This window comes from Triturus cristatus, chromosome 9 (assembly GCF_964204655.1).
Source record: "Triturus cristatus chromosome 9, aTriCri1.1, whole genome shotgun sequence".
Lineage (NCBI taxonomy): Eukaryota > Metazoa > Chordata > Amphibia > Caudata > Salamandridae > Triturus > Triturus cristatus.
The window spans coordinates 1,187,542,008-1,187,558,503 of record NC_140592.1 but is presented as its reverse complement, the minus strand read 5'-3'; the positions used below and the strand labels follow the sequence as shown (position 1 = coordinate 1,187,558,503).

At 44.5% G+C, this 16,496-nt stretch overlaps 1 protein-coding gene across 4 annotated transcripts in view; it reads right to left on the bottom strand.

The window, feature by feature from the left end:
• The window catches only part of MTA1 (metastasis associated 1), an 842,399-nt gene that overhangs the window by 764,705 nt on the left and 61,198 nt on the right, over positions 1 to 16,496 (bottom strand). For all 4 annotated transcript variants that reach the window (XM_085627173.1, XM_085627175.1, XM_085627174.1 and 1 more), the window contains exon 2: positions 1,699 to 1,766. In XM_085627173.1, the coding sequence (XP_085483299.1) occupies positions 1,699 to 1,766 (68 nt within the window). The remainder of the gene's footprint in view (positions 1 to 1,698; positions 1,767 to 16,496) is intronic.

Here is a 16,496-nt window from a genome sequence, read left to right as displayed (position 1 = left end):
ATGCAAAGGTGTTGGTGCATTGATTTAAGGGACTGCTTGGACTTGAGAATAAGTGTTTTGCATTGTTGATTTTTGGACAATCACATGGCTAGGTAATGTAAAGTTTAGAGGAAATAATACAATTGCATGGCACGTGCTGTGGAGGATGCTTTCATTTACATCTATGGAGCTAAGCGTTGCAAGTGTGTACTAGGGGACATCAAACGTTTGTCAAGAGTACTGGATAAATCAAATACCAGCAAGTAGCTCTTTTTCTTTCAAAGTTAGACAAAAAATACAGTCGGGCAAATTGCAGTTGATTGATTTGTTAGAATGCCAAGTACTAATTTGATATACCTGTATTGTTTATTAATACAGCTGCTGGGGGTGTATTGTTTAATGCTAGACACCATTAGCTGAACATACTGAAACTACCACTAAAAAAACTAAATTAATAACTCAGTCAACAAAGAGTTATGCATTTATTGGAGTAAGCCTGTGAAGAATCGAGAAGTACTCATGAATGTATTGGGACTATCTTCAAAGAGATGTATTCAGTGTATGTAGTAAAACAATAAAAAAATAAAACCCAGGAAAATGAGCAGCATTCGATTCAGATTTGACTAAACATAGGAGTTAATTGGAATGAAAATTCATTTTATACCTGGTTTTTATTTTAGCAGGCTTATTTTAGTATGTTCCCTAACAAATGACAACAGTTTGTGGATTTAACCACTCTAGGCTCTATAGGTTCTCGTAGGGATAGCTGGATAGTAAGGCAAACCTGTACACAGGATTCAAGACTCGAGGAATGCAGTGGCCCAACTTAGCTTAGGAATGGCCTTAAAATGTTGTTCAAAGTTGTGTATAGCTACAGCAAATCACTTATGCAAATTATCCTCAACACAGTTTTATTTACATCATCCTGGTCATGTACACGCTATGGATTAACAAATAAAGGGCGATTATCAATTATATGTATAGTTTTATTACTGGACAGACAGCACAGCATCCAGTACGTTGGGAGGATGGATAGTGTAATAAAGTTTTAAGCCCTATATGTATAAAAAGATTGCCCTCTCCTCCAAAGGGTTACCTACCTGAAAAATAGTATTCTTGCAATGCTAGGCCTACAGCCCTCTTTTCTAGAGGATGACATAACTGAAGAGTCAGCACCACAGGGTAGAAGATAAGAGGATAACAGGGCAAAGAAAGCCAGAATTAGTTTCTCATTGCCCATTTTGGAGTGGTTGAGGATCCCTCTCCAATTTCAACGATGAGGATTGTAAGTAACTCACCACTGAATATTTGGAAAACAAATATTGTGATTACTATGCTTTAGGCAAATTAGTAACCCTAAATTATTGAATATGATGTGTTATGTGTTTTATGGTTGGCACGCATCTTTTATCCAGATATTAACCGATATTAACAGACTAGGATGTGTGTACACCTAGTAGAATTAACTCAGTTTCTCGCCACCTTCACTTTGACTTAGTTTCAAGTTGCATTGCCGTAATATAGATATGATAATTACGCCACATGCTGGTCTGACTAGGAACTAACAAATGCCCTTAACAACCGGTGAAAGATGATTTACTGCTTTTAGATGTTGCACCTTCAAAAGCGAACTATTGGAAACGTGAAGTGATCCGTCCCACAACATGCAACAAACAGGCAAAACACCATATTGAAACCAAACGAATAAAGCAAAGCTACCTTATTAAGCTCTTCTATTCTTCGTATCAAGTATGGGTTACTTGAAGAATTTTCAAAGAAAACATAATCTGTAAAATAAAATTTGGCATTAGAGAAAAACACAAGCAGGACATAATGAAATGTACGTATTAAAAACAAGTCGATCCAGGATTTGTCATTAGAGATTGACAGTGGCTGTCTGTCTACATTTCCTAGATAAAATTATACCTTTCGAACACCAACATCAGTCAGACTGCAGTAACATTTTGGGAAAAACTAAATTATCTATTCATGCCTATACATAACTAGCAAATCTTCGAGAATATACTATAAAAGATTAGTAGTAGCATGAAAAAGAAAAGTAATTTGAGCCAACATTGAGTTAATGTGATGGACTGTTACACTAGCTTTCACTAAGGAAAATACTGGCAAACAGCAGCAATGAAGGCAACTACTTCTTTTGGTAAGTATCGTTATGAATGGTATGTTCAAATGGCCACACAATTCTTTCACCGTGTACCTAGCTCTAGAAGCTCATTCCAGTGGTCATAACAGTTGACTTGTGTTCTTTAACTTGTTGACATTCTAACAGAAGGAGCTCTTGGCTGTAGTCTGTTTATATGGGTATTTGCTAAACACTGCCTTCCTAGGAATCCAATGATAATTCTGTAAGTTGCGATCTTTTGATTTTATTTATCCCGTTTCTAAAAGCTAGACACTAAGCGAATGGATTATGGTTTATATTTATTCATTTTTTTTAGACACATTCTTCCCCCGGGACACCGTAGTTGCAGTACTCTATTTTTCTGTGATTAAAAAAAAAAAAAGGTTGTGGGACAAGTGCAATAAACAGATTACTTTAACTAGTAAAAATGCATTTTCTATTTTTTACTTATTTTGCAGGACAGAGCTCAAATGAGAAAAACGTGTCCAGTGTTCTTGTGTATACTCTCCAAGGCATCTATTTTGTATTTGGCAATTGATAAATTACTTTACTCTGTTAGCATTGTTCTAAATCCAAAATTATTTTATTTATGCTATTTAACATGCACTATGCCAGCTGACAGGTTTTGGAATGAGTCTGGTCTTTTCACCTTTTTACGGCATCCCTAAAATCCTCTATTATTTTTTCATTTTCAACCTCGTATGGGTGATAGTCACTGACGAGAAGAAAGAAACAATGAAAATAGATACAACATCGAGAAGCCAATCGTGATGAGCAACTATAAGATGATCCACTTTTGATAAAGGTGGAAGATGGAACATAGCACCAACATCCCAAGTTTCTCTTATAACTCAGAGCATATATCACACCTGATGTCTTACACAAACAATTTACCCAACTACTTCATATAAATGCCCTCGCTGTAGCAGAGTCCATGCCTGCTATTGGCAGAGGTTTTATGAATGCCTTGACACTACATAACACAGGCTAGAAATCAACAATTACTTGACAATAACCAAGGCATGTCAAACCCTCCTGAGGGCAAACTGTGGTTTGTTGGGGGCGTTTGCGCATACCTCTAAAGTCAAGCCAACTAGCAGGTTTCTGGTCCTTGCAGGTTTAGTAGCTAAACCCATCAAGAAACGACAGCAAGAAGTAAAGAAAAAGCAAGAAGCAGAATCCGTGTTGCTTATTAAACAGGAAATAAAGGGATTGAGGAAAATACTAATTCCTGCAGGCTGGGATGAAATCCTTGAAACGTTTGCAACTTACTCGAATGAAGGGCCCTTCCAGGTGCATGCTCATTAAGGCCCGATTGCTACTATAGCCTTAGAGCCCACCGTAGCATGCTCTACCCGTCATTAAAGGGTAGCTCTAGCGTTAAAAGACCGAGGCAAAGGCCTTAAACAATGGAGCGGGCTTTTAATGGCCAGTAGAGTCCGCTACTGAGGGCTCTAAGGCTATTAGAACATTCCGCCTCTAGAGGGCAGAATGTACTAATTTGTACAACAAAGGCCTCTCAGAGCCCGAGGGGGTTGAAATCCCCCCGGGATCCATGAGGCCTTTGTCCACAGCTAATGCTGTGAACATACATTGTAATGTTGATGCTCCAGGCTCCTACCAGCCATTAGAAGCTCAGAGCACTCCATTGCCTACAATGGAGCGCTCAACATTCCAATGTTCTAATATATCCTTGTAGCCCGCCGTAGCGGGCTATACCGGCTATTAAAGGTCCACTTCAGCGTTAAAGGCCCGAGCCGAAGGCTATTAGAACATTCTGCCACTAGAGGGCAGAATGTTCTAACAAATTAAGCAAAGGCCTCTCGGAGCGCTCGGGCTCCGAGGTGCCTTTGTTTAAACAACATTGGAATGTTGCTCTGCGGGTCTTTACCGGCCCGTAGAAGCTTAGAGCACTCTATTGTCTGCCATTGAGTGCTCCACATTCCAATGTTCTAATAACCTATATAAAATCAGCGTAAAATATCAATATTAGAAACTGGCCCCGTGACACTATAAATGGCAAGGTAATACCGCTTATAAAACTGCACATCACTGGTTTAGGTTTGTTAAAGTTGTATAACCTTTGTCTGTCGAAGGACCACAACTCGGAGGGGTGCAACACATGCAACTCCGTTTTGACCTATCCTAGAAAAACTGGAGAATTAAAAGTTTCCATTTTAAAGAAGTTTTCAATCATTTGGACAGCACTTTGAAATCTTGCTAAAAGAACACCACAAACCATCCGGATTTACTCCAAAACTAACTCTTGTAAGAAAGAGAAATTTAAGAGATTAAATAGTTTAAACATGTGCTTCCTACTATTAAGTTTGAACATATAGCATTCAATGAAACAATTGAAGAGGCCTCGTTTACAGGGGGAAAAAAATGAGCACCAGGGCAATCAGATTGTGGACGGAAAAAAATTTGGAGGAAAAACTCCTGCCATTTTCACTTTACTTCTTTGGACCAATTCCACCACGTCTCTTTAATGGCTCACTCCAGAGACCTTTATAATAATCCAAGGATTTTCACTGGCTGGGATTCACAAAAGGACAGTGGCTGTCAGAGTGGCTCCTGTGTCAAGCTCATCTGTAAATCGTTGGTCTCCCCTCCCCCCGCAAAGCCCATTTCCTCAGATTAGGTGATCACCTTCATATGCCTCTTAAAACCTACAGATTTAACAAACATGTTTTCACGAGCAATTGATACTCTTTAATGTAAACATGAAATGGTAACAGTATAAATTCAGAATACAGTTGAAACAGGGTAAACACAACCACATCAGCATGCATATTCGGCAATTTGTAGTATGGTATTCAGAGCATTAACTACCAGAAAGAAACAAAAAAAAAACCAATGCAAGGCTGGTTCATACTCCACACTGAAATATATGGAGAAAAATACATAAGCAGAGAAAGGTCAGGTTGGGTATGGTATTTTCGGTGTCTAAATAACCTAAAGAAAATGAGGATGGACTTCAAGGAAGAAGTGTATTATCCCCAATGGCCTCCTTGAAAGAGAAAAATACATGCCATGAGGTACCTTCAAAGTCCTCTGGCCTCTTCCCTACGCAATGCATTCAATTTGGCTTCAGCAGATTCAGTATTGTTGTGTGCCAGGCCGATTGCCCCTGTAGGTAGGAAGCCTTTCACTTCCTGATTGTGGAACGCTTAGCCAACACAGCAGAGCAAGATCCAAAAATCTAGTCTTTGCCACAAGTCTGTTAGAACATCGATACAGTCCCAGTAAGGATCCCTCCAAGTATCTACTCCCACCCAATCAACTATAGATGCCAGTGTGGTGTGCATCTATTTTCAATAGGTGAACACTAGAGGGTATTCTCACAACATATGCTGTAGATCCGAGTCTGGTAGGGAGCATCTAGGGCAATCAGAGCTTGTGGTCAGACATATTTGGTATAATCGTTTTAGGAGTCAGGTATGCCTGGTGCAGTATGTTGGAACTGAACATGCAGACATTTTAAGAGATCCAATGTCTGCTTGGTTGTTTAGGCAGCTTGCCCGTCCAGTTTGTGGCAATCAACAGACATAATATTAGTCTGAAGATTCTGATCCTCATTCGCTAAAATGGATCTTATTAGTCCTCATCCTAATAAAAGACCCACCCGGTCACTATTGAGCTGTCAGAATATCACCCAATTACCACACTCCCTATACTGGCTCATGGAAACATAAAACAGCAGCCGGCCTTTCTTCACCAACATCATTATGACCCTCCAAGTCTCGTTAAATACTAGTTTTGATACAGAAAACACATTGCTAGGGTTCTTGGTGTATCACCGAGGGTGCAGGCTGCTTACTTAGAGGCCATCTTGCAAACAGTGGTCCATGCCATCCCGACTGCCTGCTTGTCCACCATATTCTGGCCTTGCATTACACAATTATGGTTTTCCGTCCTTGGTGCAAACCATAGCGAAAGACACAATGGGATTGCCCTTTAGTAAGAAGCTGTGAGTTCTATCATTACTCTCACTAGCCTTGTTCAATATAAGTGTGCATCCGCCTTTTGATCTTTTTATTGGACATTCAGTGTCTGTCCAATGCTACACACATTACACCAAGATATATCAGATTTTCCCTGCATACTATCCACAGCAGGGAACTTTAACAGGTACTGCTCAGTGTTCAACCTTGGATGACAAATCTTTACAGAGAACAGCTTCAAGATGGAGATAAGATCATCAACTAAATTTAGATCTACACCGCCAAACATTTTTGGGCTATACTTTCAACTGGCCGACAATGTGAAGAACCTTGGGGGGTCATTCTGGATAATAATGTCTTCCAGGTTCCTTAAGAAGCAAACCTGGTTGTCAGACTACTTTTACCATCCAAGTTAAGAAAAAGCTGGTATCCCAGTGCTTTTCTCCAAAAAACCAGTCTCTTGGGGTGGAAGCTGGTGCAGTAACCTAGCTGAATTGTCATAGTGCATTCTATTTTGGCCTTCCTAAGTCACTGCTTGAACTACTACTACTACTACAAATATGACAAAAGGTTCCTGTACATGCAGCATTGTGGCTTAGGTAATAAAGATAATCAGTTAGCGGCAGGTTGCTCTTCTAGTACATCGCAAGCGCTTCACGTTGCTTACCTAACCTTTACGTGTTGGCTCTTGGAAGGGTTATGAAAAGTTTAATAGATCTCATCATAGCTGAAATGTGTTTACACCAGGCAGAGAGGACATGACCCACCAACTTGAGAGACACCGCTCCTTTGGGCCCGACTAAAGATGATGAGCATATGCTTGATTGTATAAACAGATGGCATAGTAAACCCATCCAGAATGAATATGCTACAAACTTGAGCCAGCACGGTCACAACGAAGCACAAATCGGGCCTGTTTAAAGTAAATGAAGCTAGTAAACTATAAAAACACAGATTTCCAGCATAGAACGCAGTATCTTAAAAACAACCACCCCTAATAAAGGTTGCCCCGGTACAATGGTAGTACATAGGATGCAATGACCAATGAAATCCATGAATTAAGGTAGCATTTACTTACACCAAGTGATTCTACAGGTTTTCAGACATGTTTTTTTGAGTACAATAGAATACTACTTCACTGGAGGGGTTGTATACACTCGCTACCTTATGTGCCCAATGTTAATCTGTCCAAAGTGTCTCAATTTAAATGTAGCTTATAGCTGGCCATAAACGGACAGTGCTGGACACCGAAGTCATAATTCATACACCATGGCATAGTGGTGATTCAAAGATTCAAAGATCTCACTTTTTGAGAGCAGCAGCATTATCCTTTTAGGTCCTGATGAAAGCCTGATCCGATTAAGGATCATTATGGCTGAAACATGTCGACCAATTATCATCCCACCATAGCGGTTTGAATCCATACCGCTGGTGCACTGCTTTTTTAATCCTGACAGCAGGCATACTTTGATTAAAATTGTTGTTTGATGCCTACTAGCCAGTTTTAGCATTCACTCACTTATTCACGTTATTTTTTACACTATAGATTATTTTGCGCTGCGACCTCACTCACACGTTAGACTCATCATAGGTGGGTTTAGGATACCCTATATACTCCTATAAAACATCCCTGAGCTCCTCCCTCACAGTGAGGGGGTTGTAGCCCTCAAAGGAACTAGGTGTTTCCTTTGGGAGGAGAATCCCTATGATGAAGCATGTCACCTTTGGTGAGTGAGTGATTACGTCCTTTAAAGGGATCTGCCCTTAGATGATCTTATGAGCACAATTTTGCTGTTGGTTTAATACATTCCTTGAGAATAATGCCTGTAGGGCTAGGAAAGTGGCCCACAACTACTGAAAGTTGATTTGCATCTTGGCAAGCGATTTGGACCGACTGCCTCTTATTCAAAGATCCTGAAGATACACACACCCCCCCCCGCCAGGAGTCTGTGGTAAGGATGAAATTCTGTAGCTGAGAACAGAAAGTTAGCCCCGTCGAGAGATTCTTGGAGAATTGCCACCAAAGAAGTTGTCTTTAAGCCTGCTGATAAAACGGTGCCTTTACTAGCAGGTCGTCGCGATAAGAGAACAGTTGAAGACCTTCAAGTATCAGGCGAGCAGCAACAGGAGCTAGGCACTGGGTGGACACTCATGGGGCTGAGCGGAGACCAAACGGGAGGACTTTGGATTGATAATGAGCACCTGCTACAGTGACACAAAGGAACTTTCGATGTCTGGGATGTATCGGAAAATGGAAATATGCATCTTGTAAATCCAGAGTGGTCATGAAATCCATGTGATTGAGGAGCTGAAGTATTTCCTGAAGCATGACCATGTGGAATGACTTTTTCTGCAGATACTCGTTTAGATTTCTGAGATTCAGAACGGGTCTCCATTCCCCGACTTTGTTGATCAGAAAGAAGCGGGAATAAAAACCCTTTGACCGCTGAAAACAAGGAACTTTTTCTATGGCCTCTTTTTGAACCATAACACATGCTTCCTTCCTTAACAACATGGAAGCCATCTTAGAGGTGGATGAGAAGTTGGAGCAGTCACAAACTCTAGAGTATGGCCATACTTTACAATGTCTAGGACCCATTTCTCCGTTGTAATGAGACTCCACTGATCGAAATGCAAACAAGCACGTGCTGCATCAGGGTGTTGTCACTGTTTCCTAGCATGGTCTCTAGATTGGTTAGCTGGTTTTCTCCTGGGCTGTTTTTAATATGCAGCAGACGGTGTTGCTTGATATAACTGTTCTGCTGGTACCCATAGTGGTAACATTGATAGGCTTGTGGTTGGTGTTTCTGGTAATTTCCACGAAACAAGTAAGATCCTCTCCCACACGCTCCATGAAAGGGTGTATTTCTGTATTGTCTCTCTAAAGATTTAGCGGTATGGGTATCCGCTTTAGACATGGCTTGGCAGTTCGGGCTGGACTGTTCCCATGAGTCACAGGGCAAGACTGACTTACATATAGCTGTGTCTGAACTGGGGTGGCGAAGTGAGCTAAAGAATGATGATGGATTCAACCTCAGATCTGTGACTGGGGGTGAGTGTCTGAAAAGTTTCAGCGCTCCGTCCATCATCTCCTTGTGTTTGCTTTATTCGCTTTAATAGCCTGTAAAGCCTCATCAATGTGCTTCCCAAAAAGCGCATCGCCATCAAACGGCATGTCCAGAATCTCGCTCTGAACCTCAGGGCAGAAAACAATACATTTTAGGCAACCCCGATGACGGAGAACTGCCGCTCCTGCCAATTGTCTGAAAGTAAGAGAAACACTGTCAATGGATACATCAATAATCTCAGGATCTTTCACCTTCAAGAAGAATCTTTCATCCCTCTTGCTTCTTATCGTCTGTTAAATATTCAAGATATGATGCAACATCTTGTTGTAAATTAAAGCAGAATGTGATTAAGCATTTACTGAAAACATTAATGCTTCCCCTTTAGATCGTGTTTCCTCGTTATGTTGACCGAAGTCCGGACTCCATTTTGTATTGACATGCTGCCATGTGTTCACCACGAGGAGAGTCCGACCTCTGTGTTAGTTGCTCTTGTAATCTGCCTAGTAACAGTTTATAAATAGCTCCCTCTTGTCCATCTGGCGCATGCCCAGACTTGACCACATCTGTTATAATTAGCTTTGCTTGACCATGTGTTTTCGCGGGCTCAAAGAGTGTGTTAGCTCCGCCCATGTATTGATTCAGTATCGAGAATGACCATAAACGGTAATGTTCTTCGGCCTCACGTTGTATCCACCCACTATGAGCCCCTCTGTTGTGTATAAAAGGGGACTGTGTACGAATGTTCTTTGTGCTACTCCATGCAATACTGAAGAGTGTTGTGTGGATTGTAGGACCACCCTTAAGGGTTAATAAATGCTGTTTTTGTACTTTGCAGTTTCCGTGCCAACTTCCTTATAGATTCCGTTACAGGAGAGCGAACCCTTGTGCCTTGCGGGCCTAGCTGGGGCCTGTATTCATCAATTGGCGCCCAACGTGGGGCTCATCGGCGACTCGGATGCTCGAAGGACTGGTCGCGACGAAGGTGAGGAGTTTGGCCGGGGACGTGATCACTGCCAGCGGCGTCTTAGCCCTGGCATCCCGAGGTTTTTCTTCCTTCCCTTCCGAGCTGACCGTCTGGGTGGCGCCGGTCATCGACTGAGACCTCTTCTGTCGGTCCTGCCGTGAGAGCCGTTTGGGCGATTGTGGAGCTTGGCAGTTGGAACCTGGACTCTTGATTGGTAAGAACCGTTGTACGGTACTTGCTCCGAGTTTTTGAAGCCTGGGTCTGGCTATTTGAGTTTGATTGATGATGACTAGTCATATTTTGAATTTGTCTTTGTGAAAATATATGCGTTGCAACACATATAGGCAGGTAATGTGGAGAGATTTCTCCGGAGCTGTGTAAACTTTGAACGGCGCAACGATTAAGTGCCATTTTTCCTTATAATATTGCATATTTTGCATTATTCCTAGCATGCCTGCTTTTAGCGCACTCCGTAAGTGGTGCTGCTGTTTTGGTAACCGGTTGAACCTCGAGGAATCTGCTCCAGCTCCCCCGGAGGGGACTCCTAATAGGGATATGTATGTGAAGCATGGTCTTTCTTCCATAATGTACAGCACGCTATGGAGGAAATACACGAGGAAGGATCCTGAGTTGCGATGGCCTTTGTATGGATCGTTTGATATACGTAAGATTGAGTATGTGGAACAGTGTATGTGTAAGCGACGTGCTCGTCAGGATATGTTTGAGTGTGTGCGATTATGGGTGAAGGAAGTGCGTGAGCGAGAGAAACGTGAGAAAGCGCTGTTTGATAAAGAGCAACGGAAGAATGATCATGTGCGAGCGCAGGAAGCGAAGCGTCGGGAGGACAAAGAGCAAACGGACAGACAAGAGAAAGAGCGTAGGCTACAGGTCTCGGGTCAATATGTTGTTCGTCAGCCACTTTATCCTGTCCTTAATAATCCTGATGATGATTTTTATTTACTAGATCGCTCTCCGCCCCCTTATGTTGGCGCATCTGCTCCGCGGCCGCAAGATTCTGGCCCGGCTCCGGGTAAGGTAGACACACGGTCCATGTTATCGGCCGAGCATATGGCTGAGCTTCGGAAACTTTCCCTCCGTGCCCTTAAGGGCAAGATATCTAAGGAGGACTTGTTCCATACTTGGGGGTCGTGGCAAGATAGAGAGAGGGTGTATTTTCTGTCTCATTTCGCGGATGAAGTAATTGCTGCTTTCCGAAAATATTCTAGTGTCCTTGAGCCTGACGAAGTGTCTTCGGATGCCGGAGCATTACGTAATGGTGTTTTTTCTCCCCCTAAGGCTCCTGAGGCGGCTCGGCGGCTGTTCGCTTTGCGGGACGAGGTGCTGGCCCTTAGAGAGAGAGCACGTCAACAAACGGAGGAGGAGAAGCAGTCGGATTCGTCTGCAGCAGGGGGCCACCCATCCGCCTCCCAGTCAGATAAGGATAACATAGTGCATGCTAAACCAATGCGAGAGGCGGCGCCTTTGTATGTTCCTCCTAAGGGAGCAGGGACTAGCTCGGATATTAACTCCGCCGATGCAAGGGGATATTTTGTATATAACTGGGTTTACACTCCATGGCATAGGGCCGATGTTATGGCACTAAAGAATGCGTTGCCTGACCCCCGCAAGAATCCAGCGGCCTTCTATGAAGAAGTTGAGGGGGCCTTGAATTCTTGCATTATGACCTTAGCGGATATAGACCTGTTCTTTGGCCTTATCCTACCGCCGGATACGTGGCGCTCTGTCCGAAAGGTAGATGATGCGGTTGCCTTTAAGGCCCGGTGGTCTGACCTTGAGGATGAGGATAGGGAACGGAAGCCTGCACAGAAACCACCCCAGAATATTTTAGATCTCCCCGCTGCTATTGTGACTAAGTTGAAGACGATTATCCCCCCTAAAAAGATTGACTGGAATATGTTAGCTGCATGTAAGCAGAAAGTTGACGAGTCAGTTGCGGACTTCTTTACGCGCTTTGAGGAGACGTTTCATGATTTTAGTGGCCAGTCGCTTACTGACGACACGGGCCGCCACCTTTTCGCGGACAAATATGTGGCTAATCTGCTACCAGCAGTTGCGGCCCGGTTAAAAGCGAGCGAGAGTTCCTGGTCCTCCGCGACGCCGACGGCCCTTCTGACTATCGCTCAGTATTATGAGCGTCAGGAGCACGAGGCGAAGGGCCAGGAAGAGAAGAAATCGAAAGACCTCAAGACTAAGGTGATGTTAGCACAAGTATATGGCCCGCCCCGACGGGGTAATAATAGAGGAAGGGGCGGATCTTATGGTCCCCCTCCGGGCCGATCTGATTTGAATAGGAACCAGTGTGCGTATTGCAAGCAATTGGGCCATTGGGCCAGGGATTGCCCAGTGTTGCGCGCTTCCCGTCAGGGGCATACTCCGGGTGGTCCGAGAGGTAGAGGGGGTTTCTCGAACTTTAGAGGGAATTCTAATGATAATGCCCGTTTCGATACTGCTGGGCAGCACCGAGATAGCTCAAATGTTTTCGATCGCCAGCACCAGTATCATGTATCGGACATCGATCGATCGGGATATCACGATTCTCAACATGCATAGGAATGCGTTGGATGGGGGTCTGAATCAGTTGAGGTGCCGGTCGATCAGACGGGTCCTTATGTATCGGCTGAGGTTTTAGGTTCTACTGATCAGTTCCTAGTAGATACAGGAGCGACTCGTAGTGCATTGTCTAGGTACTTGGTTCCGGGGGCTCCCCCATCCGGCTCAGTGGTTACATCGGTAGGGTTTGACGGTACACTTTCCCGAAGCCCTCTTTCACAGCCCCTTACATTTAAGGTTGATTCTTTTTCTGCGCCCTGTCCGTTTCTGCTTGCTCCGTATACACCGGATAACATTATGGGCCTTGATATGTTAAAGTACTTTAGGGCTACAATCCGCTGCTCCCCTGAGGGTGTGAGGGTGATCTTGAATGACAACTACCCCCGGTCTGGGCGGATGTGTACGATATCAGAGGATGCGTTGTTGGCTACCCTCCCCCGAGCTTTATGGGCAACTTCGGACACAGATGTGGGACAAATGGTGATTCCTCCGGTCCACATTAGTGTCCAGGAGGGGGCGGTGCTACCACGCCTCCCGCAGTATCGTATTTCCCAGGAGGGCGAGGAGGCTCTCATACAGATTGTGCAAGACTTGATAGCAGTAGGGGTAGTGGAAGAAGTTCCCTATAATATCTGTAACAGTCCGATTCTCCCAATTTTGAAAAAGGACACGGATGCGAAGGTCTATCGGTTCATAATTGATTTGAGGGAGGTAAACAAGATCGTGATACCTCAGTACCCGGTGGTTTCTGATATCACGACGTTGCTTACCTTGGTCCCGCCTACGGCGACCATGTTCTCAGTGATTGATTTGAAAAATGCCTTCTTTTCTATTCCCATTCACCCTGATAGCCGATTTCTTTTTGGATTCACATTAAACAATAGATCTTATCGTTTTTGTAGAATTCCCCAAGGCTATACAGAAAGCCCTAGTATTTACAGTCAGGCTTTGAAACGACAATTGGATTCCTTTGTTTTGCTCGAGGGGGTCGCCCTCATTCAATATGTCGACGACATCTTGTTGGCGGCTGACACCCTGGAGTTGTGTGAAAAGAGCACGTTATCCCTACTTTCCTTTTTAGCATCCCACAATCATAAAGTATCCAGGAAGAAATTGCAATTCTGTAGACCAAAGGTGACTTATTTAGGTCACCTTTTGTCTAAGGAGGGACGTGCACTCACACCAGATCGTATCCAAGTAATTTTGGACACACCGAGACCATCCACGCAGAAGGATGTGCGTGCATTTTTGGGCCTTGTTTCTTTTTGTAGACAGTGGATATTGGGGTTTCACATAGCTAAGCCATTGTTAGCCCTTTTGACAAAGGATACGCCTATCCCAATCCCTTGGTCAGATGAGTGTGATGCTGCTTTTCAGCAACTGCGACAGGCCCTTTGTTCAGCACCAGTGTTAGGGACCCCTGATTATGCAAAACCCTTTTCGTTGTATGTGCATGAGAAAGATGGATGTGCGTTGTCAGTTTTAGTGCAGATGCACGGCGACAAGCAGCGCCCTTGTGCATACTTTTCGGCTGTGCTTGATCCTGTCGCCCGAGCATTACCAGGGTGTTTTCGCTCGGTAGCGGCGACAGCTGTGTCAATACGCCAAAGTGAAGGAATTGTGTTGTCCCATAAATTGTTGGTGTTAGTTCCCCATGCTGTGGATGCCCTGCTTAATCAAACAAAGACGCAGCATTTGACCAGCGCCCGCTTAACGGGATATGAGCTGACGCTTTTGGCTCCTCATATTACGTTGAAAAGGTGCGTGACATTAAACCCGGCCACATTGTTGCCATACCCCGAGACCCAGCCTGAGGCGCAGAAAGCGCATGATTGTATTCTTGTGACTGAGGAACAAACAAAGGGTCGTATTGATCTCCAGGATACGCCCTTTTCAGATGTAGATGGAGAGTTGTGGGTAGACGGATCATGCCTGAAGCTACCAGATGGTACGACTTCAGCAGCGTATGCAATTACCACATTACACACGATAGTGGAGACAGCACGCATACCACAGAAATCAGCTCAAGCAGCGGAACTGATAGCATTAACACGAGCATGTGAGCTCAGTACAGGATTATGTGTGAATGTTTATACAGATAGCCGCTATGCCTTCGGAGTAGCGCATGACTTCGGCCTACTCTGGAAGGAGAGAGGGTTTTTAACGTCACATGGAGTACAGATAATGCATGGAGAGTTAGTTCATAATCTTTTAACTGCATTGACATACCCAAAGAAAATTGCCATTGTTAAGTGTAGCGCCCATAGGAAAGTAGTTGATAAAGTTGGGAAAGGGAATGCGTTAGCAGACCGAGTAGCACGAGAGACTGCGATGCAGCCCGGCGCTACTGCCATGTATGTAGTAAAATCACAGGTGGAGAGATGGCGTGATGCGAAGGAGGAAGTGCGAGAAATGCAAAGGACCGCTTCTGATGAAGAGCGGGAGAAATGGGCTAGCGAGGGAGAGTTGGATGATGAGGGTTGTTGGAGAAATAAACAGATGGATAGATGGAAGTTACCCACGGCTTTCGTACAACCTATGGTTCAGATGGCACATGGGCTAGCACATGTTGGAGCTTCCGCAATTGTGAAATTGCTTACCCAAGTCTGGGAGCATCCAGAGATTGCTAGCACGGCAAAGAGGGTGGTGCAGACCTGTATGATCTGTCTGAAGTATAACCCAGGGAAAGGCACTCGAACTCCAGCAGGAGGATTTGCGACACCCACTGCACCCTTTGAGGTTCTGCAGATGGATTACATCCAGCTTGAGCGCTGTAACAATTTGAAGTATGTTCTAGTAGTGGTTTGCGCTTTCAGTAAATGGGTTGAGGCGTACCCTACGAAAGACAATACTGCAATGACCACGGCGAAGCTACTGCTAAAAGAGTTTTTCCCCCGATATGGCGTTTGTAGACTTCTGTGGAGTGATAATGGCCCTCACTTTGTAGCGGATGTTATAAAGTATGTCTTGAAGGGCCTAGGCATCACTCAGAAGTTTCATGCCGTGTTCCACCCTCAGTCTGCAGGACTAGTCGAGAAATATAATGGTACCCTGAAGCTTAAGATCGCCAAAATCCAAGCTTCAACGTCTTTGACTTGGCCAGACGCCCTGCCGCTGGCGTTATTGTCAATTAGGTCAGTGCCACACTCTCGAACCGGCCTTACGCCATACGAAATAGTATTCGGACGCCCAATGAACATTTGGGGTCCACCAAGGCCTAAGGCTGTGTATGATGTACCTTGTGTAATGATGAGCGATTATCTGGCACAGTTAACGGATAACTTGGTTTCTATTCATCAACAGGTCCGAGAGGCGCTCCCTGATCGGTCTACCGGCGAAGGACATGGTCTCCGGCCTGGAGATCATGTTATGGTGAAAGTCTTCGACAGAACGAACAGTTTGGAGCCGAGATGGGTAGGACCTGAACAAGTCCTCCTTGCAACGAGGACGGCTGTGCGAGTCTCGAACCGAAAGAATTGGATCCATTCCTTGCACTGCCGAAAGGTACCGCCCGGATTGGTGGAGTCTGCCGTGCTGACCAATCAACGAGAAATCCTAGCAGCAGAGACAGGCCGTGCTGCGAAGCAGAATGACACTGAGGAGCTCTTTCCGGACCACACGACTTCTGGAGGAAGGCGATATCATCTTCGACCAAGGAAGTAAGGTTTCCAGTGCCGGGACATACTGTCAGAACGGCCCTTGGGTTAGTGAAACGGAGAGCCGATGAGGCAAGGGGGGGGGATCAGCCCTGCATTAGTGTAGTGACACCCGTCTTGGCCCGCTGGTGAAGAAATCAACCGCTGCCCAAGGGGAAGAGTTCTGACAGA